The sequence below is a fragment of the Oncorhynchus mykiss genome, chromosome 10 (genome assembly GCF_057628025.1).
Source record: "Oncorhynchus mykiss isolate SJ-2025 chromosome 10, ASM5762802v1, whole genome shotgun sequence".
Taxonomy (NCBI): Eukaryota; Metazoa; Chordata; class Actinopteri; order Salmoniformes; family Salmonidae; genus Oncorhynchus; species Oncorhynchus mykiss.
In genome coordinates this window covers 5817501-5842226 of record NC_143031.1, presented here as the reverse complement: position 1 = coordinate 5842226, position 24726 = coordinate 5817501, and the positions used below count along the sequence as shown (strand labels likewise).

The 24726-nt window shown below is 47.5% G+C and overlaps 1 protein-coding gene across 2 annotated transcripts in view; it reads right to left on the bottom strand.

Moving 5' to 3' along the window:
- Positions 1-4903: 4903 nt before the first annotated feature.
- Positions 4904-24726, bottom strand: part of LOC110492874 (serine/threonine-protein kinase TAO1) — a 42794-nt gene continuing 22971 nt past the window's right edge. For both annotated transcript variants that reach the window (XM_090188798.1, XM_036989504.2), the window contains 9 exons: positions 23384-23518; positions 22698-22934; positions 17199-17327; positions 10540-10623; positions 9508-9627; positions 9044-9283; positions 8234-8446; positions 6809-6991; positions 4904-6698 (listed from right to left, as the gene is read on the bottom strand). In XM_090188798.1, the coding sequence (XP_090044924.1) occupies positions 6243-6698; positions 6809-6991; positions 8234-8446; positions 9044-9283; positions 9508-9627; positions 10540-10623; positions 17199-17327; positions 22698-22934; positions 23384-23518 (1797 nt within the window). In that variant the 3' untranslated portion in view covers positions 4904-6242. The remainder of the gene's footprint in view (positions 6699-6808; positions 6992-8233; positions 8447-9043; positions 9284-9507; positions 9628-10539; positions 10624-17198; positions 17328-22697; positions 22935-23383; positions 23519-24726) is intronic.

Genomic DNA, 24726 nt, shown 5'->3' with positions numbered 1-24726 from the left:
TTCTTTTATACATTTTTAAATCACTTTATTTTTCTGTAATTTATAGGGTTTTTATTTTATGCAATCTTGCAGACATCTTTTTTTTTTTGCACAATCTATACAGTTTAACACAGGTTACATGGGAATGGGTACTGTAACTCAACCTGGGAAATGAAAACAAATCAAGAGGAATACTGATCAAACAGACTGTACAGAGATGTAATCCTGCCACACCAAGGATGAACCAAATCAGAGTGAATCTCCGATTTAAATCTGACCATTCAAAGTAGATCTCCTCATAATATGGCCAATCGAAATGAGATCAATCAATGTTAGATAAAACCAACCATTTCTCTCAATAAGATAAATAAAAACACCAACAGAAAATAAAAAACATTAAAAGGGAGAAGGTGAAGATAGAAGAGGAGTACAGCACATCCTCCTCAGTTTGGGGAGAGACCTGAAGGTTATTTTCAGAAAGGATGAGTGTGAAAGAGAGAAGACTGAGAATAGTTCACAGGTCAGTGGAGAATCTGAACTGGTGGAGACGACGGAACTCAACGGGCTCCGACGGAACTCAACGGGCTCCGACAGAACCCCAGGGGCTCCGACGGAACTCAATGGGCTCCAAAAAGAACTCAATGGGCTCCAACAGAACTCAATGGACTCCAACGGAACTCAATGGACTCCGGCGGAACTCAATGGGCTCCGGCGGAACTCAATGGGCTCCGGCGGAACTCAATGGTCTCCGACGGAATTCAATGGGCTCCAAAAGAACTCAATGGGCTCCAACAGAACTCAATGGACTCCAACGGAACTCAATGGGCTCCAACGGAACTCAATAGGATCGATCCAACGGAACTCAATAGAACTGCTCCAGAACCACACCTTTTGTGTGTGTACAAGGTATGTGGTTGATGTTTTCGTATTCATTGTCTTGTTAAATACCATCGTTAGAGACCGTGTCAGTTATCACAGTGGTTTGTGACTTCACAATACAAGCAGTTCATTTGTCTTGACTTTGAATTGCTTTTCTTTGTTTTAAATAATGTTTTTATTCTAAATGTACAATATTAACACATTTTATCCAATACATCCCAGATGAAATCGACGTTAAATCGACTATATATATATATACTTTATATATCATTATTTTGCCACACCTCCCCCACCTTATATATATATATCTATACGCTCTTCACTTCACATATCCACCTTTATATATATATATACACTTTATTTACTTTTACTTTGTTTTTTCACGGGGGGTAGATGGGTCTGTCTGAGGAGGGAATCGGAGGGTGGTCCGGAAGTGGTAGGGGGGCGGTAACGACGGGGGTGAGCTTGAGCTGGGGTGGGGGGGTTACAGGAGCATTGCAGGGCGACAGCAGCTTCGCCAACCACACCCCCCCCCAAAAAAGGACATTCAGCAGTCATAAACCAATACCTAAACGGTAATGTAACCATACCACATTATATTTACACAGTTCTATACCTCTCTCTCTCTCTCTCCTTTCAACACTCTGTAAACCCTTCACCTGAGGATGCTCTTCCTGTTCCCGGAAACACAATATCATCACTTTACACCCCAGCTTCCTTAAATCACTCTTTAACTTGGCCTGATCCTCCTTTACCAGTTTTAATACACCCAGCTTCTCGTTTCACTCTGTTCATCAGCAACAGCAGACCCATAGGTGGTGGGTGGAAGGGGGAGGGGCAGGGGACTTGTTGAGGGTTGGAGATGAAAGGAAAAGGAGAGCGAGAGCGAGGAAAGGTAAGTGGGTGAGAGAGATGGTGAAAAGGTAAGAGAGAGAGATGGTGAAAAGGTAAGAGAGAGAGAGAGAGATGGTGAAAAGGTAAGAGAGAGAGAGATGGTGAAAAGGTAAGAGAGAGAGAGAGAGAGAGAGATGGTGAAAAGGTAAGAGAGAGAGAGAGATGGTGAAAAGGTAAGAGAGAGAGAGAGAGAGATGGTGAAAAGGTAAGAGAGAGAGAGAGAGATGGTGAAAAGGTAAGAGAGAGAGAGAGAGAGAGAGAGATGGTGAAAAGGTAAGAGAGAGAGAGATGGTGAAAAGGTAAGAGAGAGAGAGAGAGAGAGATGGTGAAAAGGTAAGAGAGAGAGAGAGAGATGGTGAAAAGGTAAGAGAGAGAGAGATGGTGAAAAGGTAAGAGAGAGAGAGAGAGATGGTGAAAAGGTAAGAATGGGAGAGAGAGAGAGAGAGATGGTGAAAAGTTAAGAATGGGAGAGAGAGAGATGGTGAAAAGTTAAGAATGGGAGAGAGAGAGAGAGAGATGGTGAAAAGGTAAGAATGGGAGAGAGAGATGGTGAAAAGTTAAGAATGGGAGAGAGAGATGGTGAAAAGTTAAGAATGGGAGAGAGAGAGAGAGAGATGGTGAAAAGTTAAGAGGGAGAGAGAGAGAGAGAGATGGTGAAAAGTTAAGAATGGGAGAGAGAGAGATGGTGAAAAGTTAAGAATGGGAGAGAGAGAGAGGGTGATTTTGGATCATTTGAGATCCATGATCATAAAGTGTATGTTGTTGATGTGGACATTAAAGAAGTGTGTACAGTAACTGCTAGTCTCTCTGTAAAGTCACATGATCGTGGCAAAGTGCTGTTGCCATGGGATCAAAATGCCCACCCAGACCAGAGACAGACAGGGAAGTGGACCTATGAGAGCAGAGCATCGCACAGACTGACCAACCTATTGGCTATAACTGACACACAGGAGGCTGTGGAAACTGACAGTGAACCCTGAGAAGCCTGTCAGCCTTTTGGCTGACACCTACAGAGGGCCATGATTTAAACCAAATGTTTAGTGCTGGGTTGGAACAAAAGCCTGCACTGGCCAACATGGATATGATAGAGAAGAGCCTCTTCTCTTTGGCATCTCTACATGAGTGTGTTTCTATCACCACCACTCAGTTTAGTTCAAGCATAAACTCAATAACACACTTCATCACAGTCTTGGCTGCATCTCAAATTGCACCCTATTAATTCCCCCATTTAGTGCACTACTTTTGACCAAGGGCTCTGATCAAAACTAGTGCACTACTTTTAGTGCACTACTTTTGACCAAGAGCTCTGATCAAAACTAGTGCATTACTTTTAGTGCACTGTTTTTAGTGCACTACTTTTGACCAAGGGCTCTGATCAAAACTAGTGCACTACTTTTAGTGCACTGCTTTTAGTGCACTACTTTTGACCAAAGGCTCTGATCAAAACTAGTGCACTACTTTTAGTGCACCACTTTTGACCAAGGGCTCTGATCAAAACTAGTGCACTACTTTTAGTGCACTGCTTTTAGTGCACCACTTTTGACCAAAGGCTCTGATCAAAACTAGTGCACTATTTTTAGTGCACTGCTTTTAGTGCACTACTTTTGACCAAAGGCTCTGATCAAAACTAGTGCACTACTTTTAGTGCACTGCTTTTAGTGCACTACTTTTGACCAAAGGCTCTGATCAAAACTAGTGCACTACTTTTAGTGCACTACTTTTGACCAAAGGCTCTGATCAAAACTAGTGCACTACTTTTAGTGCACTGCTTTTAGTGCACCACTTTTGACCAAAGGCTCTGATCAAAACTAGTGCACTACTTTTGACCAAGGGCTCTGATCAAAACTAGTGCACTACTTTTGACCAAGGGCTCTGATCAAAACTAGTGCACTAGTAAAACTACTCTCTATTAAACACGTATTCTGATATCATGTTTGTTCTGTGTCTCCTCTTCCTCGACCGACTGACAACCCGTCTCCAACGGTCCTCTTTCTGTGTCTCATTCAAAACAAAACCGGTTTCAGGAAAACAAAAATAAAAAATGTGTTTGATCTCACTGTTGGCCACTGTAATAGATATTCAGCCTCGAAACAAATAGTAACCAGGAAGTATCTGTGGTGGTTTATCAATGGTCACTCTCCTGCCGCCATTGTTACAAGGAGTTTATTAGCATCGTGACGTGTGTGACGGCATTTACACTCCATCAATGACAACTTCCTGATTTACTGCATTTAGACCATCTCAATGGAAATGGATTGGTCGAAACGTAAAGTGCTTTAGACAGGCGTGTTTAAAGTGACTACGAGTGTGTAGGTCTACGGCAAACAACATGACATGAGGAGACTGGCGTGGTTTGACATCATTAGACTATGGCACATCTACATTATAATATGGCTGGGTTACTGTATTCTAACACGGATGGGTTACTGTATTCTAATATGGCTGGGTTACTGTATTCTAATACGGATGGGTTACTGTATTCTAACACGGCTGAGTTACTGTATTCTAATATGGCTGGGTTACTGTATTCTAATATGGCTGGGTTACTGTATTCTAATACGGCTGGGTTACTGTATTCTAATATGGCTGGGTTACTGTATTCTAACACGGCTGGGTTACTGTATTCTAATATGGCTGGGTTACTGTATTCTAATATGGCTGGGTTACTGTATTCTAACACGGCTGGGTTACTGTATTCTAATATGGCTGGGTTACTGTATTCTAATATGGCTGGGTTACTGTATTCTAATATAGCTGGGTTACTGTATTCCAACACGTCTGGGTTACTGTATTCTAACACGGCTGGGTTACTGTATTCTAACACGGCTGGGTTACTGTATTCTAACACGGCTGGGTTACTGTATTCCAGAACGGCTGGGTTACTGTATTCCAACACGGCTGGGTTACTGTCTTCCACTGTCTCCTGTCCTGTCAGTCTATACTATCAGTATTGAAGAGAAGATGACAGTGTTGATGAGAAACAGGGAGGAAGAGAGAGAGAAATAGAATGGGGAGGAATGGATATCGGTTTCCCCTTTGACCCCCAACCTAGGGTGCTGTTTTCAATGTGCATGCTAGCCGTGTGCGTGCCCACGTTTGTAAGTTTGTGGAAGACCAGCATCCCTGTGTGATTATGGTTTGGTCAGGTGCATTTTAATTTTTATTGAACCTTTATTTAACTAGGCAAGTCAGTTAAGAACAAATTATTATTTACAATGACGGCCTAGGAACAGTGGGTTAACTGCCTGTTCAGGGGGAGAACGACAGATTTGTACCATGTCAGCTCTGGGATTCGATCAATCAACCTTTATGGATACTAGTCCAACACTCTAACCACTAGGCTACCTAACCCCCCTACACTCTAACCACTAGGCTACCTAACCCCCCTACACTCTAATCACTAGGCTACCTACCGTCCCTACACTCTAACCACTAGGCTACCTAACCCCCCTACACTCTAACCACTAGGCTACCTGCCGTCCCTACACTCTAACCACTAGGCTACCTAACCCCCCTACACTCTAACCACTAGGCTACCTGCCCCCCCTACACTCTAACCACTAGGCTACCTAACCCCCCTACACTCTAACCACTAGGCTACCTGCCCCCCCCTATACTTTAACCACTAGACTACCTAACCACCCTACACTCTAACCACTAGGCTACCTGCCGCCCCTACACTCTAACCACTAGGCTACCTAACCCCCCTACACTCTAACCACTAGGCTACCTAACCCCCCTACACTCTAACCACTAGGCTACCTGCCCCCCCCTACACTCTAACCACTAGGCTACCTGCCCCCCCTACACTCTAACCACTAGACTACCTGCCGCCCCTACACTCTAACCACTAGGCTGCCTGCCCCCCCTACACTCTAACCACTAGGCTACCTGCCGCCCCTACACTCTAACCACTAGGCTACCTGCCGCCCCTACACTCTAACCACTAGACTACCTGCCGCCCCTACACTCTAACCACTAGGCTACCTGCCGCCCCTACACTCTAACCACTAGTCTACCTGCCGCCCCTACACTCTAACCACTAGGCTACCTGCCGCCCCTACACTCTAACCACTAGACTACCTGCCGCCCCTACACTCTAACCACTAGGCTACCTGCCTCCTCTACACTCTAACCACTAGACTACCTGCCTCCTCTACACTCTAACCACTAGGCTACCTGCCGCCCCTACACTCTAACCACTAGACTACCTGCCGCCCCTACACTCTAACCACTAGGCTACCTGCCGCCCCTACACTCTAACCACTAGGCTACCTGCCGCCCCAAATCACAAGTGTGTTTAGTTCAGTGTGTGTTAAGATGGTTGGTACACCAGCTGTGTGTGTTTCAAGGCTAACGACAAGTGTGTTCATCGTGTGTGTGTGTGTCTTCAGTGTGTGACTTCAGTGTGTGTGTGTGTCTTCAGTGTGTGTGTCTTCAGTCTGCGTGTGTGTCTTCAGTGTGTGTGACTTCAGTCTGTGTGTGTGTGTCTAGGTGTATGACAGGTGTGAGCCGTTGGAGATCTGGGAGGTGATGCTGGCGCTCCTGCTCATGCCCTGTTCGCTCCGCCCACCTCCCGACGTCGACGCCCTCCTCATAACCTGGGGGCTGTTCCTGACCCCCCCCACTCCCACCCCACTCCCCCTCTGACTCCCCCCTCCAGAGGGCTGATGCAGGCTCCAGGGAGGGGGTCCCCCAGCCAGCACAGGGTGACCCCACGGCTGCTGGGAGCTGGACCCCCCCTGGTGATGGCTTTGTTGAGACGCTCCAGACCCCCCCGGGCTGCCGTGTGTGTCCGAGCCCTGCACGTTGGACAGGACCATGTTGCTGAAGCCTAGTCTCATGGACTCTGAGTCGAAGGCCTCCATCTCCCTGGCCTGGCGCTCCAACAGAGACCTGATACGCTCCACACGCTCGTTCTGCAGAGACAGCATCTCCTCCTCAATCTGGAGGGAGACACACACCGAGAGAGATGGGGGGGGGGACGACAGTCAGATACACACACGAACACACACACACTGCGATGCCAACACCCCGCCTCCCCCCCATTCCCTACCTTGTGTTCCAGTAGAGCCCTGCGGAGCGACACCCTCTGCTCCAGATCCTTCCTCTCTCTGTCGTGCTGGGCGTCTGTCTGCATCTTGATCTTACTCTGGTAGGCGTTCAGCAGCTCCAACTCCTGATGCAGCTGCTGCCTCAGCACCTGACACTCACCCTCTTGGGCTTCGTCCAAACGCAGCTGCAGAGAGAGGGAGGGGTGGGGAGGGAGGGAGGCAGGGGTGGGGAGGGAGGGAGGGCGGGATGGGGAGGGAGGGAGGCAGGGGTTGGGTGGGAGGGAGGGCGGGAGGGGTTGGGTGGGAGCGGTGGGGAGGGAAGCAGGGGTGGGGAGGGAGGGAGGGAGAGAGGGGTGGGGAAGGAGGGGGGGAGAGAGGGGTGGGGAGGGAGGCAGGGGTGGGGAGGGAGGGAGGGCGGGTGGGGAGGGAGGGAGGGCGGGAGGGGTGGGGAGGGAGGGGTTGGGAGGGAGGGCAGGGCAGGGGTGGGGAGGGAGGGGTGGGGAGGGAGGGAGGGAGAGAGGGGTGGGGAAGGAGGGAGGGAGGCAGGGAGAGAGGGGTGGGGAGGGAGGGGGGAGAGAGGGGTGGGGACGGAGGGGGGAGGGGGGGGGGGGGGGGTTGAGCCTGTTTTGCCAGTGTGTGGTATCAGATTGTGTAGACTAGAGTGTGTGTGTGTGGTATCAGATTGTGTAGACTAGAGTGTGTGTGTGTGGTATCAGATTGTGTATACTAGTGTGTGTGTGTGTGTGTGTGTGTGTGTGGTAGCATGTCGTGTAGACTAGAGTGTATGTGTGTGTGGTATCAGATTATGTAGACTAGCGTGTGTGTGTGTGTGTGTGTGTGTGGTATCAGATTGTGTAGACTAGAGCATGTGTGTGTGTGTGTGTGTGTGTGTGGTAGCATATTGTGTAGAGTAGAGTGTGTGTGTGTGTGTGTGTGGTATCAGATTGTGTAGACTACTATGTTTGTGTGTGTGTTGTAGCATGTTGTGTAGACTAGAGTGTGTGTGTGTGTGCTATCAGATTGTGTAGACTAGAGCGTGTGTGTGTGGTATCAGATTGTATAGACTACTATGTTTGTGTGTGTGTTGTAGCATGTTGTGTAGACTAGAGCGTGTGTGTGTGTGCTATCATATTGTGTAGACTAGAGCGTGTGTGTGTGGTATCAGATTGTATAGACTACTATGTTTGTGTGTGTGTTGTAGCATGTTGTGTAGACTAGAGTGTGTGTGTGTGTGCTATCAGATTGTGTAGACTAGAGCGTGTGTGTGTGGTATCAGATTGTATAGACTACTATGTTTGTGTGTGTGTTGTAGCATGTTGTGTAGACTAGAGTGTGTGTGTGTGTGCTATCAGATTGTGTAGACTAGAGCGTGTGTGTGTGTGTGCTATCAGATTGTGTAGACTAGAGCGTGTGTGTGTGATACTCACAGCCTGTGTGGACAACATGTGGTTGTTAGAGTGGTCGTACTGCTCGGCCAGAATGGCCAGTTTCCTGGTCTGCTCCTCCTTCAGCCTCTTGAGCACCGCCTTGTGGTCGGCCTTGGGAGTGCTCTCCAACAGGTGGTTCCTCAGGGCCTTGAACTGCCGTGTCTGGATCTGACACGCGTCCTGGAACTGCTTCTTAATCTGCAGCTCTTTGGACTGGGGGGGGGGGGGGGGGGTAAAGTACAGTACAGTAGGTGGGTGTTGAAAATGGTACAACAAAAATTGATCATGGAACATTGCTTTGAATGGGATTCCCTCATTCTCTCTCTCTCTCTCTCTGTCTGTCTCTCTCTCTACACTCTCTCTCCACTCTCTCTCTCTCTGTCTCTCTCTCTGTCTCTCTCTCTACTCTCTCTGTCTCTCTCTCTCTCCACTCTCTCTCTCTCTCTCTCTCTCTCTGTCTCTCTGTCTCTCTCTCTGTCTCTCTGTCTCTCTCTCTACTCTCTCTCTCCACTCTCTCTCTCTCTCTCTGTGTCTCTGTCTCTCTCTCTCTCTCCACTCTCTCTGTCTCTCTCTCTGTCTCTCTCTCTGTCTCTCTCTCTGACTCTCTCTCTGACTCTCTCTGTCTCTCTCTCTCCACTCTCTCTGTCTCTCTCTCCACTCTCTCTCTCCACTCTCTCTCTCTCTCCACTCTCTCTCTCTGTCTCTCTCTCTCTCTCTCTCTCTTAACTTTTCACCATCTCTCTCTCTCTTACCTTTTCACCATCTCTCTCTCTCTTACCTTTTCACCATCACTCTCTCTCTCATATTTACCTTTAAACTCTTGGGTTGCTGTCGAACCTCCATGACGTGTTTGCGTCTCAGTTCTCTCTCCCTCCTCTTGTTGTACTCCAGCTGATTGGTCAGTTCCGTCTGGTGCTGCGTCCTGATAAGCTCCGCCCTCATCTTCTGGATGGTTCCCAGATGTCTGAACTCCAGCTCCTGCATCGACTCGTGATGTCTGAGCAGCATGGCATGCTCCAAGTCCTTCTGGGTCTGACGCTTATTCAACTCCTGACACACACACAGAGAGAGAGAGAGAGAGAGAGAGAGACAGAGAGAGAGAGAGAGAGAGAGAGAGGAGAGAGGTGGAGAGAGAGAGAGTGGAGAGGAGGGAGAGAGAGAGAAAGAGAGAGTGGAGAGGAGGGAGGGAGGGAGGGAAGAGAACTCCATGTGTTGAGCGATAACCTTTCACGGCGTTTGTAGTGAATATGGTGTGTTGTGTGTGTGTTGTGTACCTCTCGTGTCAGATCCTGCTCCACGTTGTGCCTGGCGATGAGTATCCTGCGTTTGAAACGTCGACACTCCAGCTCCAGGTACTGCCTCTGTCTCCTCAACAGGTTGGCTTCCTCCTCAGCCTGACAAATCACACATCAAACCAAAACCCTCATTTCATGTGTGTCTCAGTTGGTAGCATGGCGCTTGCCTTGCCAAAGGTCGTGGGTTTGATTTGACCTCTGTCATTGCCAAACAAAAGGTATATAACAAAGTATTGAGATAAACTTTTGTTATTGACCAAATACTTATTTTCCACCATCATTTGCAAATAAATTCATAAAAAATCCTACAATGTGATTTTCTGGATTTTGTTTCTCATTTTGTCTGTCATAGTTGAAGTGTACCTATGATGAAAATTACAGGCCTCTCTCATCTTTTTAAGTGGGAGAACTTGCACAATTGGTGGCTGACTAAATACTTTTTTGCCCCACTGTAATTCACGTTGATGTTAATTCATCATTCACGTTGATGTTAATTGATAATTCACGTTGATATTAATTGATAATTCACGTTGATGTTAATTGATAATTCACGTTGATGTTAATTGATAATTCACGTTGATGTTAATTGATAATTCACGTTGATGTTAATTGATAATTCACGTTGATGTTAATTGATAATTCACGTTGATGTTAATTGATAATTCACGTTGATATTAATTGATAATTCACGTTGATGTTAATTGATAATTCACGTTGATGTTAATTGATAATTCACGTTGATGTTAATTGATAATTCACGTTGATGTTAATTGATAATTCACGTTGATGTTAATTGATAATTCACGTTGATGTTAATTGATAATTCACGTTGATGTTAATTGATAATTCACGTTGATATTAATTGATAATTCACGTTGATGTTAATTGATAATTCACGTTGATGTTAATTGATAATTCACGTTGATGTTAATTGATTATTCACGTTGATGTTAATTGATAATTCACGTTGATGTTAATTGATAATTCACGTTGATTTAACGTGTAATGTACCTGGAAGTGCTGGAAGTTCTCCTTCTGCTTGGACAGCCACTCCTGTTTCTCCTTCTTAGGCGTCGACTGGTTCTCACTCAACTCCTACAGGACAGAGAGGAGAGAGAGAGTGTGTGTGTGTGTGTGTGTGTGCGTGCGTATATGTGTGTGTGCACCTCTCGTACCAGGTGCTGTTCCACGTTGTGTGTGTAAATAAGTGTGTGTTCAAACCAGGGACCCTCTGAACATACCTGAAAACAGTGGTAAAGGAATAGTTTCATGTCTAGGGGCAGGGCATGTCTAGGGACAGGGCATGTCTAGGGACAGGGCATGTCTAGGGACAGGGCATGTCTAGGGACAGGGCATGTCTAGGGGCAGGGCATGTCTAGGGACAGGGCATGTCTAGGGGCAGGGCATGTCTAGGGACAGGGCATGTCTAGGGACAGGGCATGTCTAGGGGCAGGGCATGTCTAGGGACAGGGCATGTCTAGGGACAGGGCATGTCTAGGGGCAGGGCATGTCTAGGGACAGGGCATGTCTAGGGACAGGGCATGTCTAGGGGCAGGGCATGTCTAGGGGCAGGGCATGTCTAGGGGCAGGTCATGTCTAGGGACAGGGCATGTCTAGGGGCAGGGCATGTCTAGGGACAGGGCATGTCTAGGGGCAGGGCATGTCTAGGGGCAGGGCATGTCTAGGGACAGGGCATGTCTAGGGGCAGGGCATGTCTAGGGGCAGGGCATGTCTAGGGGCAGGTCATGTCTAGGGGCAGGGCATGTCTAGGGACAGGGCATGTCTAGGGACAGGGCATGTCTAGGGGCAGGGCATGTCTAGGGGCAGGGCATGTCTAGGGACAGGGCATGTCTAGGGACAGGGCATGTCTAGGGACAGGGCATGTCTAGGGACAGGGCATGTCTAGGGGCAGGGCATGTCTAGGGGCAGGGCATGTCTAGGGGCAGGGCATGTCTAGGGGCAGGGCATGTCTAGGGGCAGGGCATGTCTAGGGACAGGGCATGTCTAGGGACATGGCATGATGCAATCCATGCTTTAGTTTTGGATTGCTGTCATACCTTGTCCTTCGACTGCTTACAGGGTAATAAAACCAATGTAATTTTGGTCAACTATCCCTTTTAAGCTGAATTGAACTATAAACTACTCAAAATCAATCAGGCATGAGGTCAGACTGCTCCTCAGGTACGACGGAGTCTAGATGGAAACTAGAAGCAATAAGTTGCCATCTACCAAACCATTCTGTTTTGCAACATGCTAGCTAGCATATGGTACGACGGAGTCTAGATGGAAACTAGAAGCAATAAGTTGCCATCTACCAAACCATTCTGTTTTGCAACATGCTAGCTAGCATATGGTACGACAGAGTCTAGATGGAAACTAGTAGCAATAAGTTGCCATCAACCAAACCATTCTGTTCTGCAACATGCTAGCTAGCATATGGTACGACGGAGTCTAGATGGAAACTAGTAGCAATAAGTTGCCATCTACCAAACCATTCTGTTCTGCAACATGCTAGCTAGCATATGGTACGACGGAGTCTAGATGGAAACTAGTAGCAATAAGTTGCCATCAACCAAACCATTCTGTTTTGCAACATGCTAGCTAGCATATGGTACGACGGAGTCTAGATGGAAACTAGTAGCAATAAGTTGCCATCTACCAAACCATTCTGTTCTGCAACATGCTAGCTAGCATATGGTACGACGGAGTCTAGATGGAAACTAGTAGCAATAAGTTGCCATCAACCAAACCATTCTGTTCTGCAACATGCTAGCTAGCATATGGTACGACGGAGTCTAGATGGAAACTAGTAGCAATAAGTTGCCATCAACCAAACCATTCTGTTCTGCAACATGCTAGCTAGCATATGGTACGACGGAGTCTAGATGGAAACTAGTAGCAATAAGTTGCCATCTACCAAACCATTCTGTTCTGCAACATGCTAGCTAGCATATGGTACGACGGAGTCTAGATGGAAACTAGTAGCAATAAGTTGCCATCTACCAAACCATTCTGTTCTGCAACATGCTAGCTAGCATATGGTACGACGGAGTCTAGATGGAAACTAGTAGCAATAAGTTGCCATCTACCAAACCATTCTGTTCTGCAACATGCTAGCTAGCATATGGTACGACGGAGTCTAGATGGAAACTAGTAGCAATAAGTTGCCATCTACCAAACCATTCTGTTCTGCAACATGCTAGCTAGCATATGGTACGACGGAGTCTAGATGGAAACTAGTAGCAATAAGTTGCCATCTACCAAACCATTCTGTTCTGCAACATGCTAGCTAGCATATGGTACGACGGAGTCTAGATGGAAACTAGTAGCAATAAGTTGCCATCTACCAAACCATTCTGTTCTGCAACATGCTAGCTAGCATATGGTACGACGGAGTCTAGATGGAAACTAGTAGCAATAAGTTGCCATCTACCAAACCATTCTGTTCTGCAACATGCTAGCTAGCATATGGTACGACGGAGTCTAGATGGAAACTAGTAGCAATAAGTTGCCATCTACCAAACCATTCTGTTCTGCAACATGCTAGCTAGCATATGGTACGACGGAGTCTAGATGGAAACTAGTAGCAATAAGTTGCCATCTACCAAACCATTCTGTTTTGCAACATGCTAGCTAGCATATGGTACGACAGAGTCTAGATGGAAACTAGTAGCAATAAGTTGCCATCTACCAAACCATTCTGTTCTGCAACATGCTAGCTAGCATATGGTACGACGGAGTCTAGATGGAAACTAGTAGCAATAAGTTGCCATCTACCAAACCATTCTGTTTTGCAACATGCTAGCTAGCATATGGTACGACGGCGTCTAGATGGAAACTAGTAGCAATAAGTTGCCATCTACCAAACCATTCTGTTCTGCAACATGCTAGCTAGCATATGGTACGACGGAGTCTAGATGGAAACTAGTAGCAATAAGTTGCCATCTACCAAACCATTCTGTTCTGCAACATGCTAGCTAGCATATGGTACGACGGAGTCTAGATGGAAACTAGTAGCAATAAGTTGCCATCTACCAAACCATTCTGTTCTGCAACATGCTAGCTAGCATATGGTACGACGGAGTCTAGATGGAAACTAGTAGCAATAAGTTGCCATCTACCAAACCATTCTGTTCTGCAACATGCTAGCTAGCATATGGTACGACGGAGTCTAGATGGAAACTAGTAGCAATAAGTTGCCATCTACCAAACCATTCTGTTCTGCAACATGCTAGCTAGCATATGGTACGACGGAGTCTAGATGGAAACTAGTAGCAATAAGTTGCCATCTACCAAACCATTCTGTTCTGCAACATGCTAGCTAGCATATGGTACGACGGAGTCTAGATGGAAACTAGTAGCAATAAGTTGCCATCTACCAAACCATTCTGTTCTGCAACATGCTAGCTAGCATATGATACAAAACAAATGCCGCATTGGCTACTAAAAACATTGTAAGACACGGTAGGAAAAAAAAAGAGGTTAAACATAATTTCTACTCAGAGACTATCAAGTGCCAGCCTTGAATACCAGCGCTCGCATTCAATCGCAAAGTTCCTGAAGATCCTCTGACTTACAATGGTCGAGGTCATTCGGACGGGATTTGGAAGGATGGTCACAATATAAAAATGGACCATTACCTTTCGCTCTGGAAGCAGTGGCCCTTGCAGAGCAGAGAAAGGGCAATAACTACTTCTATGTCTACAGCGAGTGATGCTACTAGTTTAGCGCGCTACCTAGCTAGCCGTTCCATATCGCTAACGGCTACCTAGCCAGTCGTTCCATATCGCTAACCGCTACCTAGCCAACCGTTCCATATCGCTAACGGCTACCTAGCCAGTCGTTCCTATCGCTAACGGCTACCTAGCCAACCGTTCCATATCACTAACGGCTACCTAGCCAGTCGTTCCATATCGCTAACGGCTACCTAGCCAGTCGTTCCATATCGCTAACGGCTACCTAGCCAGTCGTTCCATATCGCTAACCGCTACCTAGCCAACCGTTCCATATCGCTAACGGCTACCTAGCCAGTCGTTCCTATCGCTAACGGCTACCTAGCTAACCGTTCCATATCGCTGACGGCTACCTAGCCGCAAACGGGTACCTCCTCGTCTCCGCAGCAACAGGGCAGAGCCCAACTGAGTGATCCGGGTCAACGGCATCAATGTAACAGTTTTGCTTCCATCCCTGTTCCTGTCCCTCTCACAGATGTCTCAAGTGTTGAGGGAGTGTGCAATTGGCACTCTGACTGCAGGAATGTCCACCGGAGCGGTTGCCAGAGAATGTAATGTTCATTTCTCTACCATTAGCCGCCTCCGTCGTTTTAGGTCATTTGGGAGTACGTCCAACTGGCCTCACAACCGCAGACCAAGTGAATGGCGTCGTGTGGGCGAGCGGTTTGCTGAGTTCCCCATGGTGGCGGTGGGGTTAGGGTATGGGCAGGCATGAGGCTACAGACAACGAACACAATTACATTTTATCGATGGCAATTTGAGATACTGTGACGAGATCTTGAGGCCCATGTTGCGTTTATATTTTTGTTCAGTATATATAAGTGTGTACCTCTTTGAGCTGCTCTGTGTGTGTGTGTGTGTGTGTGTGTGTGTGTGTGTGTGTGTGTGTGTATATAAGAGTGTGTGTATATATAAGAGTGTGTGTGTGTGTGTGTGTGTGTGTGTGTGTGTGTGTGTGTATATATAAGAGTGTGTGCATACCTCTTTGAGCTGCTCTGTGTGTGTGTGTGTGTGTGTGTTGTATATACAGTGCCTTGCGAAAGTATTCGGCCCCCTTGAACTTTGCGACCTTTTGCCACATTTCAGGCTTCAAACATAAAGATATAAAACTGTATTTTTTTGTGAAGAATCAACAACAAGTGGGACACAATCATGAAGTGGAACGACATTTATTGGATATTTCAAACTTTTTTAACAAATCAAAAACTGAAAAATTGGGCGTGCAAAATTATTCAGCCTCTTTACTTTCAGTGCAACTCTCTCCAGAAGTTCAGAGGATCTCTGAATGATCCAATGTTGACCTAAATGACTAATGATGATAAATACAATCCACCTGCGTGTAATCAAGTCTCCGTATAAATGCACCTGCACTGTGATAGTCTCAGAGGTCCGTTAAAAGCGCAGAGAGCATCATGAAGAACAAGGAACACACCAGGCAGGTCCGAGATACTGTTGTGAAGAAGTTTAAAGCCGGATTTGGATACAAAAATATTTCCCAAGCTTTAAACATCCCAAGGAGCACTGTGCAAGCGATAATATTGAAATGGAAGGAGTATCAGACCACTGCAAATCTACCAAGACCTGGCCGTCCCTCTAAACTTTCAGCTCATACAAGGAGAAGACTGATCAGAGATGCAGCCAAGAGGCCCATGATCACTCTGGATGAACTGCAGAGATCTACAGCTGAGGTGGGAGACTCTGTCCATAGGACAACAATCAGTCGTATATTGCACAAATCTGGCGGAAGAGTGGCAAGAAGAAAGCCATTTCTTAAAGATATCCATAAAAAGTGTTGTTTAAAGTTTGCCACAAGCCACCTGGGAGACACACCAAACATGTGGAAGAAGGTGCTCTGGTCAGATGAAACCAAAATTGAACTTTTTGGCAACAATGCAAAACGTTATGTTTGGCGTAAAAGCAACACAGCTCATCACCCTGAACACACCATCCCCACTGTCAAACATGGTGGTGGCAGCATCATGGTTTGGGCCTGCTTTTCTTCAGCAAGGACAGGGAAGATGGTTACAATTGATGGGAAGATGGATGGAGCCAAATACAGGACCATTCTGGAAGAAAACCTGATGGAGTCTGCAAAAGACCTGAGACTGGGACGGAGATTTGTCTTCCAACAAGACAATGATCCAAAACATAAAGCAAAATCTACAATTGAATTGTTCAAAAATAAACATATCCAGGTGTTAGAATGGCCAAGTCAAAGTCCAGACCTGAATCCAATCGAGAATCTGTGGAAAGAACTGAAAACTGCTGTTCACAAATGCTCTCCATCCAACCTTACTGAGCTCGAGCTGTTTTGCAAGGAGGAATGGGAAAAAATGTCAGTCTCTCGATGTGCAAAACTGATAGAGACATACCCCAAGCGACTTACAGCTGTAATCGCAGCAAAAGGTGGCGCTACAAAGTATTAACTTAAGGGGGCTGAATAATTTTGCACGCCCAATATTTCAGTTTTTGATTTGTTAAAAAAGTTTGAAATATCCAATAAATGTCGTTCCACTTCATGATTGTGTCCCACTTGTTGTTGATTCTTCACAAAAAATACAGTTTTATATCTTTATGTTGGAAGCCTGAAATGTGGCAAAAGGTCGCAACGTTCAAGGGGGCCGAATACTTTCGCAAGGCACTGTATATATAAGAGTGTGTGCATACCTCTTTGAGCTGCTCTGTGTGTGTGTATATATCAGAGTGTGTGCATACCTCTTTGAGCTGCTCTCTGTGTGTGTGTGTGTGTGTGTGTATATATCAGAGTGTGTGCATACCTCTTTGAGCTGCTCTGTGTGTGTGTGTGTGTATGTATATATCAGAGTGTGTGCATACCTCTTTGAGCTGCTCTGTGTGTCTGTGTGTGTGTGTGTGTGTGTGTGTGTGTGTGTGTGTGTGTGTGTGTGTGTGTGTATATATATCAGAGTGTGTGCGTACCTCTTTGAGCCGCTCCTTGCGTAGTTTGTACTCTCGTTTCTGACACTCCAGGAAGCTGCTGAGTTCTTTCTTCTGCTGGACCTGAATGTGCTGCTGGAACTTCTTCTCATCGTTGTTAAAGGTCTTCGCCTGCTTGCGCACACACACACAGACGCACACACCACGCACCCGCACACACGAAAGAGAAAAAACCGCATGAGCTGGAGTTGCAGTGTATTTCGTTCTCACTGTCTGTGTGGAGTGCATAACAGAGGTGACTCGTTCTCTGTCCTCTGTGTGGAGAGTGCATAACAGAGGTTAGGGTTAGGGTTAGGGTTAGGGTTAGTTCTCTGTCCTCTGTGTGGAGAGTGCATAACAGAGGTTAGGGTTAGGGTTAGGGTTAGTTCTCTGTCCTCTGTGTGGAGAGTGCATAACAGAGGTGACTCCAGGGCCACATCAGGATTTAGAAATTCAATCCATCAGCATCTCACTGTCACTACAGACCCTGGTTCAGCGGTCTAAGACACTGCATCTCACTGTCACTACAGACCCTGGTTCAGCGGTCTAAGACACTGCATCTCAGTGTCACTACAGACCCTGGTTCAGTGGTCTAAGACACTGCATCGCAGTGTCACTACAGACCCTGGTTCAGCGGTCTAAGACACTGCATCTCAGTGTCACTACAGACCCTGGTTCAGCGGTCTAAGACACTGCATCTCACTGTCACTACAGACCCTGGTTCAGCGGTCTAAGACACTGCATCTCACTGTCACTACAGACCCTGGTTCAGTGGTCTAAGACACTGCATCTCACTGTCACTACAGACCCTGGTTCAGTGGTCTAAGACACTGCATCTCACTGTCACTACAGACCCTGGTTCAGCGGTCTAAGACACTGCATCTCACTGTCACTACAGACCCTGGTTCAGCGGTCTAAGACACTGCATCTCACTGTCACTACAGACCCTGGTTCAGCGGTCTAAGACACTGCATCTCACTGTCACTACAGACCCTGGTTCAGCGGTCTAAGACACTGCATATCACTGTCACTACAGACCCTGGTTCAGTGGTCTAAGACACTGCATCTCACTGTCACTACAGACCCTGGTTCAGCGGTCTAAGACACTGCATCTCACTGTCACTACAGACCCTGGTTCAGTGGTCTAAGACACTGCATCTCAGTGTCACTACAGACCCTGGTTCAGCGGTCTAAGACACTGCATCTCACTGTCACTACAGACCCTGGTTCAGCGGTCTAAGACACTGCATCTCACTGTCACTACAGACCCTGGTTCAGCGGTCTAAGACACTGCATCTCACTGTCACTACAGACCCTGGTTCAGCGGTCTAAGACACTGCATCTCACTGTCACTACAGACCCTGGTTCAGCGGTCTCAGACACTGCATCTCAGTGTCACTACAGACCCTGGTTCAGTGGTCTAAGACACTGCATCTCACTGTCACTACAGACCCTGGTTCAGCGGTCTAAGACACTGCATCTCACTGTCACTACAGACCCTGGTTCAACGGTCTAAGACACTGCATCTCACTGTCACTACAGACCCTGGTTCAGCGGTCTAAGACACTGCATCTCACTGTCACTACAGTCCCTGGTTCAGCGGTCTAAGACACTGCATCTCACTGTCACTACAGACCCTGGTTCAGCGGTCTAAGACACTGCATCTCACTGTCACTACAGACCCTGGTTCAGCGGTCTAAGACACTGCATCTCACTGTCACTACAGACCCTGGTTCAGCGGTCTAAGACACTGCATCTCACTGTCACTACAGACCCTGGTTCAGCGGTCTAAGACACTGCATCTCAGTGTCACTACAGACCCTGGTTCAGTGGTCTAAGACACTGCATCTCACTGTCACTACAGACCCTGGTTCAGCGGTCTAAGACACTGCATCTCACTGTCACTACAGACCCTGGTTCAGCGGTCTAAGACACTGCATCTCAGTGTCACTACAGACCCTGGTTCAGTGGTCTAAGACACTGCATCTCACTGTCACAACAGACCCTGGTTCAGCGGTCTAAGACACTGCATCTCAGTGTCACTACAGACCCTGGTTCAGCGGTCTAAGACACTGCATCTCAGTGTCACTACAGACCCTGGTTCAGCGGTCTAAGACACTGCATCTCACTGTCACAACAGACCCTGGTTCAGCGGTCTAAGACACTGCATCTCACTGTCACTACAGACCCTGGTTCAGCGGTCTAAGACACTGCATCTCACTGTCACTACAGACCCTGGTTCAGCGGTCTAAGACACTGCATCTCACTGTCACTACAGACCCTGGTTCAGCGGTCTAAGACACTGCATCTCACTGTCACTACAGACCCTGGTTCAACGGTCTAAGACACTGCATCTCACTGTCACTACAGACCCTGGTTCAGCGGTCTAAGACACTGCATCTCACTGTCACTACAGACCCTGGTTCAGCGGTCTAAGACACTGCATCTCACTGTCACTACAGACCCTGGTTCAGCGGTCTAAGACACTGCATCTCACTGTCACTACAGACCCTGGTTCAGCGGTCTAAGACACTGCATCTCAGTGTCACTACAGACCCTGGTTCAGTGGTCTAAGACACTGCATCTCACTGTCACTACAGACCCTGGTTCAGCGGTCTAAGACACTGCATCTCACTGTCACTACAGACCCTGGTTCAGCGGTCTAAGACACTGCATCTCAGTGTCACTACAGACCCTGGTTCAGTGGTCTAAGACACTGCATCTCACTGTCACAACAGACCCTGGTTCAGCGGTCTAAGACACTGCATCTCAGTGTCACTACAGACCCTGGTTCAGCGGTCTAAGACACTGCATCTCAGTGTCACTACAGACCCTGGTTCAGCGGTCTAAGACACTGCATCTCACTGTCACTACAGACCCTGGTTCAGTGGTCTAAGACACTGCATCTCACTGTCACTACAGACCCTGGTTCAGCGGTCTAAGACACTGCATCTCACTGTCACTACAGACCCTGGTTCAGCGGTCTAAGACACTGCATCTCAGTGTCACTACAGACCCTGGTTCAGTGGTCTAAGACACTGCATCTCACTGTCACTACAGACCCTGGTTCAGCGGTCTAAGACACTGCATCTCAGTGTCACTACAGACCCTGGTTCAGTGGTCTAAGACACTGCATCTCACTGTCACAACAGACCCTGGTTCAGCGGTCTAAGACACTGCATCTCAGTGTCACTACAGACCCTGGTTCAGCGGTCTAAGACACTGCATCTCAGTGTCACTACAGACCCTGGTTCAGCGGTCTAAGACACTGCATCTCACTGTCACAACAGACCCTGGTTCAGCGGTCTAAGACACTGCATCTCACTGTCACTACAGACCCTGGTTCAGCGGTCTAAGACACTGCATCTCACTGTCACTACAGACCCTGGTTCAGCGGTCTAAGACACTGCATCTCACTGTCACTACAGACCCTGGTTCAGCGGTCTAAGACACTGCATCTCACTGTCACTACAGACCCTGGTTCAACGGTCTAAGACACTGCATCTCACTGTCACTACAGACCCTGGTTCAGCGGTCTAAGACACTGCATCTCACTGTCACTACAGACCCTGGTTCAGCGGTCTAAGACACTGCATCTCACTGTCACTACAGACCCTGGTTCAGCGGTCTAAGACACTGCATCTCACTGTCACTACAGACCCTGGTTCAGCGGTCTAAGACACTGCATCTCAGTGTCACTACAGACCCTGGTTCAGTGGTCTAAGACACTGCATCTCACTGTCACTACAGACCCTGGTTCAGCGGTCTAAGACACTGCATCTCACTGTCACTACAGACCCTGGTTCAGCGGTCTAAGACACTGCATCTCAGTGTCACTACAGACCCTGGTTCAGTGGTCTAAGACACTGCATCTCACTGTCACAACAGACCCTGGTTCAGCGGTCTAAGACACTGCATCTCAGTGTCACTACAGACCCTGGTTCAGCGGTCTAAGACACTGCATCTCAGTGTCACTACAGACCCTGGTTCAGCGGTCTAAGACACTGCATCTCACTGTCACTACAGACCCTGGTTCAGTGGTCTAAGACACTGCATCTCACTGTCACTACAGACCCTGGTTCAGCGGTCTAAGACACTGCATCTCACTGTCACTACAGACCCTGGTTCAGCGGTCTAAGACACTGCATCTCATTGTCACTACAGACCCTGGTTCAGCGGTCTAAGACACTGCATCTCACTGTCACAACAGACCCTGGTTCAGCGGTCTAAGACACTGCATCTCAGTGTCACTACAGACCCTGGTTCAGCGGTCTAAGACACTGCATCTCAGTGTCACTACAGACCCTGGTTCAGCGGTCTAAGACACTGCATCTCACTGTCACTACAGACCCTGGTTCAGTGGTCTAAGACACTGCATCTCACTGTCACTACAGACCCTGGTTCAGCGGTCTAAGACACTGCATCTCACTGTCACTACAGACCCTGGTTCAGTGGTCTAAGACACTGCATCTCACTGTCACTACAGACCCTGGTTCAGCGGTCTAAGACACTGCATCTCACTGTCACTACAGACCCTGGTTCAGCGGTCTAAGACACTGCATCTCAGTGTCACTTCAGACCCTGGTTCAGCGGTCTAAGGCACTGCATCTCAGTGTCACTACAGACCCTGGTTCAGCGGTCTAAGACACTGCATCTCACTGTCACTACAGACCCTGGTTCAGCGGTCTAAGACACTGCATCTCAGTGTCACTACAGACCCTGGTTCAGCGGTCTAAGACACTGCATCTCAGTGTCACTACAGACCCTGGTTCAGCGGTCTAAGACACTGCATCTCACTGTCACAACAGACCCTGGTTCAGCGGTCTAAGACACTGCATCTCAGTGTCACTACAGACCCTGGTTCAGCGGTCTAAGACACTGCATCTCAGTGTCACTACAGACCCTGGTTCAGCGGTCTAAGACACTGCATCTCAGTGTCACTACAGACCCTGGTTCAGCGGTCTAAGGCACTGCATCTCAGTGTCACTACAGACCCCGGTTTGATTCCAGGCTGTATCACAGCGGTCTAAGGCACTGCATCTCACTGTTTCGAGGACAAAATTACATGTATTGAAGTATTTATCATGTACATGTAGTGAAGTTTTTATCATGTACATGTATTGAAGTATTTATCATGTACATGTAGTGAAGTATTTATCTGTTTGCAGTGGGGAAGATAACATAAGTACTCTCTAAAGAAAACAACATATTTTTATGTTCAATTCACAAAATATAATTTGAAACATTAAGGAGTCATAAAATGTACTTGTCAAAATCTAACGTAGACATTATTAAATGCATTTCAATAGCTCCCAAAATATGTGTGTGTGGCTGTGTGTGTGCGTGTCTCTGTGTGTGTGTGTGCGTGTCTCTGTGTGTGTGGCTGTGTGTGTGTGTGTGTGTGTGTCTCTGTGTGTGTGTGTCTGTCTGTGTGTGTGTGTGTGTGTCTCTGTGTGTGTGTCTCTGTGTGTGTGTGTGTGTGTGTGTCTCTTCTCTCCGTACATCTTTCTCCATAGCGGCCTGATGTCTCTTGACCAGTTTCTCCATCTCCTGGGCGAAGATGTTCCTCTGGCTCTCCAGCTCTTTGTCCAGACGGAGCCGATGCTCGTCCATCTCAGCCTTCAGCTTGTTCTCCAGACCCATCAGATGCTTCTGGTGCTGCCGCCTCATCCTCTTATAGCCAGACATCTGCTCCCTCAGCTCACTGTCCTGCTCGTGCTCCTGCATCTCACGAGTCACCTGGGGGGGGGGGGAAGAGTGAGAGAGAGAGAGAGAGAAGGTTATGTTAAACTTACTGTTGTTGTGTCGAAGGTGTCAAGTGGTTTTTCTAATTTAGAGAAGGAGTTTCCAAATGGAGAGATAAAAAAACAGAAAGAGAGAGAGACGACTCACTAACGAGGCAGAGTGTGTGTGTGATCTCACCAGTGAGGCAGAGTGTGTGTGTGATCTCACCAGTGAGGCAGTGTGTGTGTGTGGTCTCACCAGTGAGGCAGAGTGTGTGTGTGATCTCACCAGTGAGGCAGAGTGTGTGTGTGATCTCACCAGTGAGGCAGAGTGTGTGTGTGGTCTCACCAGTGAGGCAGTGTGTGTGATCTCACCAGTGAGGCAGTGTGTATGTGTGGTCTCACCAGTGAGGCAGTGTGTGTGTGTGGTCTCACCAGTGAGGCAGAGTGTGTGTGTGGTCTCACCAGTGAGGCAGTGCGTATGGTAGCAAAGTGTTCTCTGTTGCGTTCTCTGTAGTGTTTCCTGGGGGGTTGGGCGTCAGGAGGCTCAGTGGGACTGTCCCGCACCTTTGGGTCTTCATGGTGACCCTCCTCTTCCTCCTGGCCAAGAAAATAATCATCAACATCTTCATCATCACATATCATACAATTTTAAAGTGACAAGTAGGCATTGGTCTGAAGCCAAAAAATAAGGGAACTTCACGTCTACTTCACCATGCTCTACCAAGGTTACCAAGGTTACCCATCACCATGCTCTACCAAGGTTACCAAGGTTACCCATCACCATGCTCTACCAAGGTTACCAAGGTTACCCATCACCATGCTCTACCAAGGTTACCCATCACCATGCTCTATCAAGGTTACCAAGGTTACCTATCACCATGCTCTACCAAGGTTACCAAGGTTACCCATCATCATGCTCTACCAAGGCTACCCATCATCATGCTCTACCAAGGTTACCAAGGTTACCCATCATCATGCTCTACCAAGGTTACCCATCCCCATGCTCTACCAAGGTTATCAAGGTTACCCATCACCATGCTCTACCAAGGTTACCCATCACCATGCTCTACCAAGGTTACCCATCACCATGCTCTACCAAGGTTACCATCACCATGCTCTACCAAGGTTACCCATCACCATGCTCTACCAAGGTTACCAAGGTTACCCATCACCATGCTCTACCAAGGTTACCCATCACCATGCTCTACCAAGGTTACCAAGGTTACCCATCCCCATGCTCTACCAAGGTTACCCATCACCATGCTCTACCAAGGTTACCCATCACCATGCTCTACCAAGGTTACCAAGGTTACCCATCACCATGCTCTACCAAGGTTACCAAGGTTACCCATCACCATGCTCTACCAAGGTTACCAAGGTTACCCATCACCATGCTCTACCAAGGTTACCAAGGTTACCCATCCCCATGCTCTACCAAGGTTACCCATCACCATGCTCTACCAAGGTTACCCATCACCATGCTCTACCAAGGTTACCAAGGGTACCCATCACCATGCTCTACCAAGGTTACCAAGGTTACCCATCACCATGCTCTACCAAGGTTACCAAGGTTACCCATCACCATGCTCTACCAAGGTTACCAAGGTTACCCATCACCATGCTCTACCAAGGTTACCCATCACACAGCTTTGACCTACTAGTATGTTGGTCAATTTGTACAGAAAACAAATGTGTAGGCAGGTTACATAGGATTCCAACCTTCTCAAACCTTCTCAAACAATTAACTTCTTGAGAAAAATATATAATTCATAACATATTTTTGGGGGTCATCGTCCCTCTCCTGG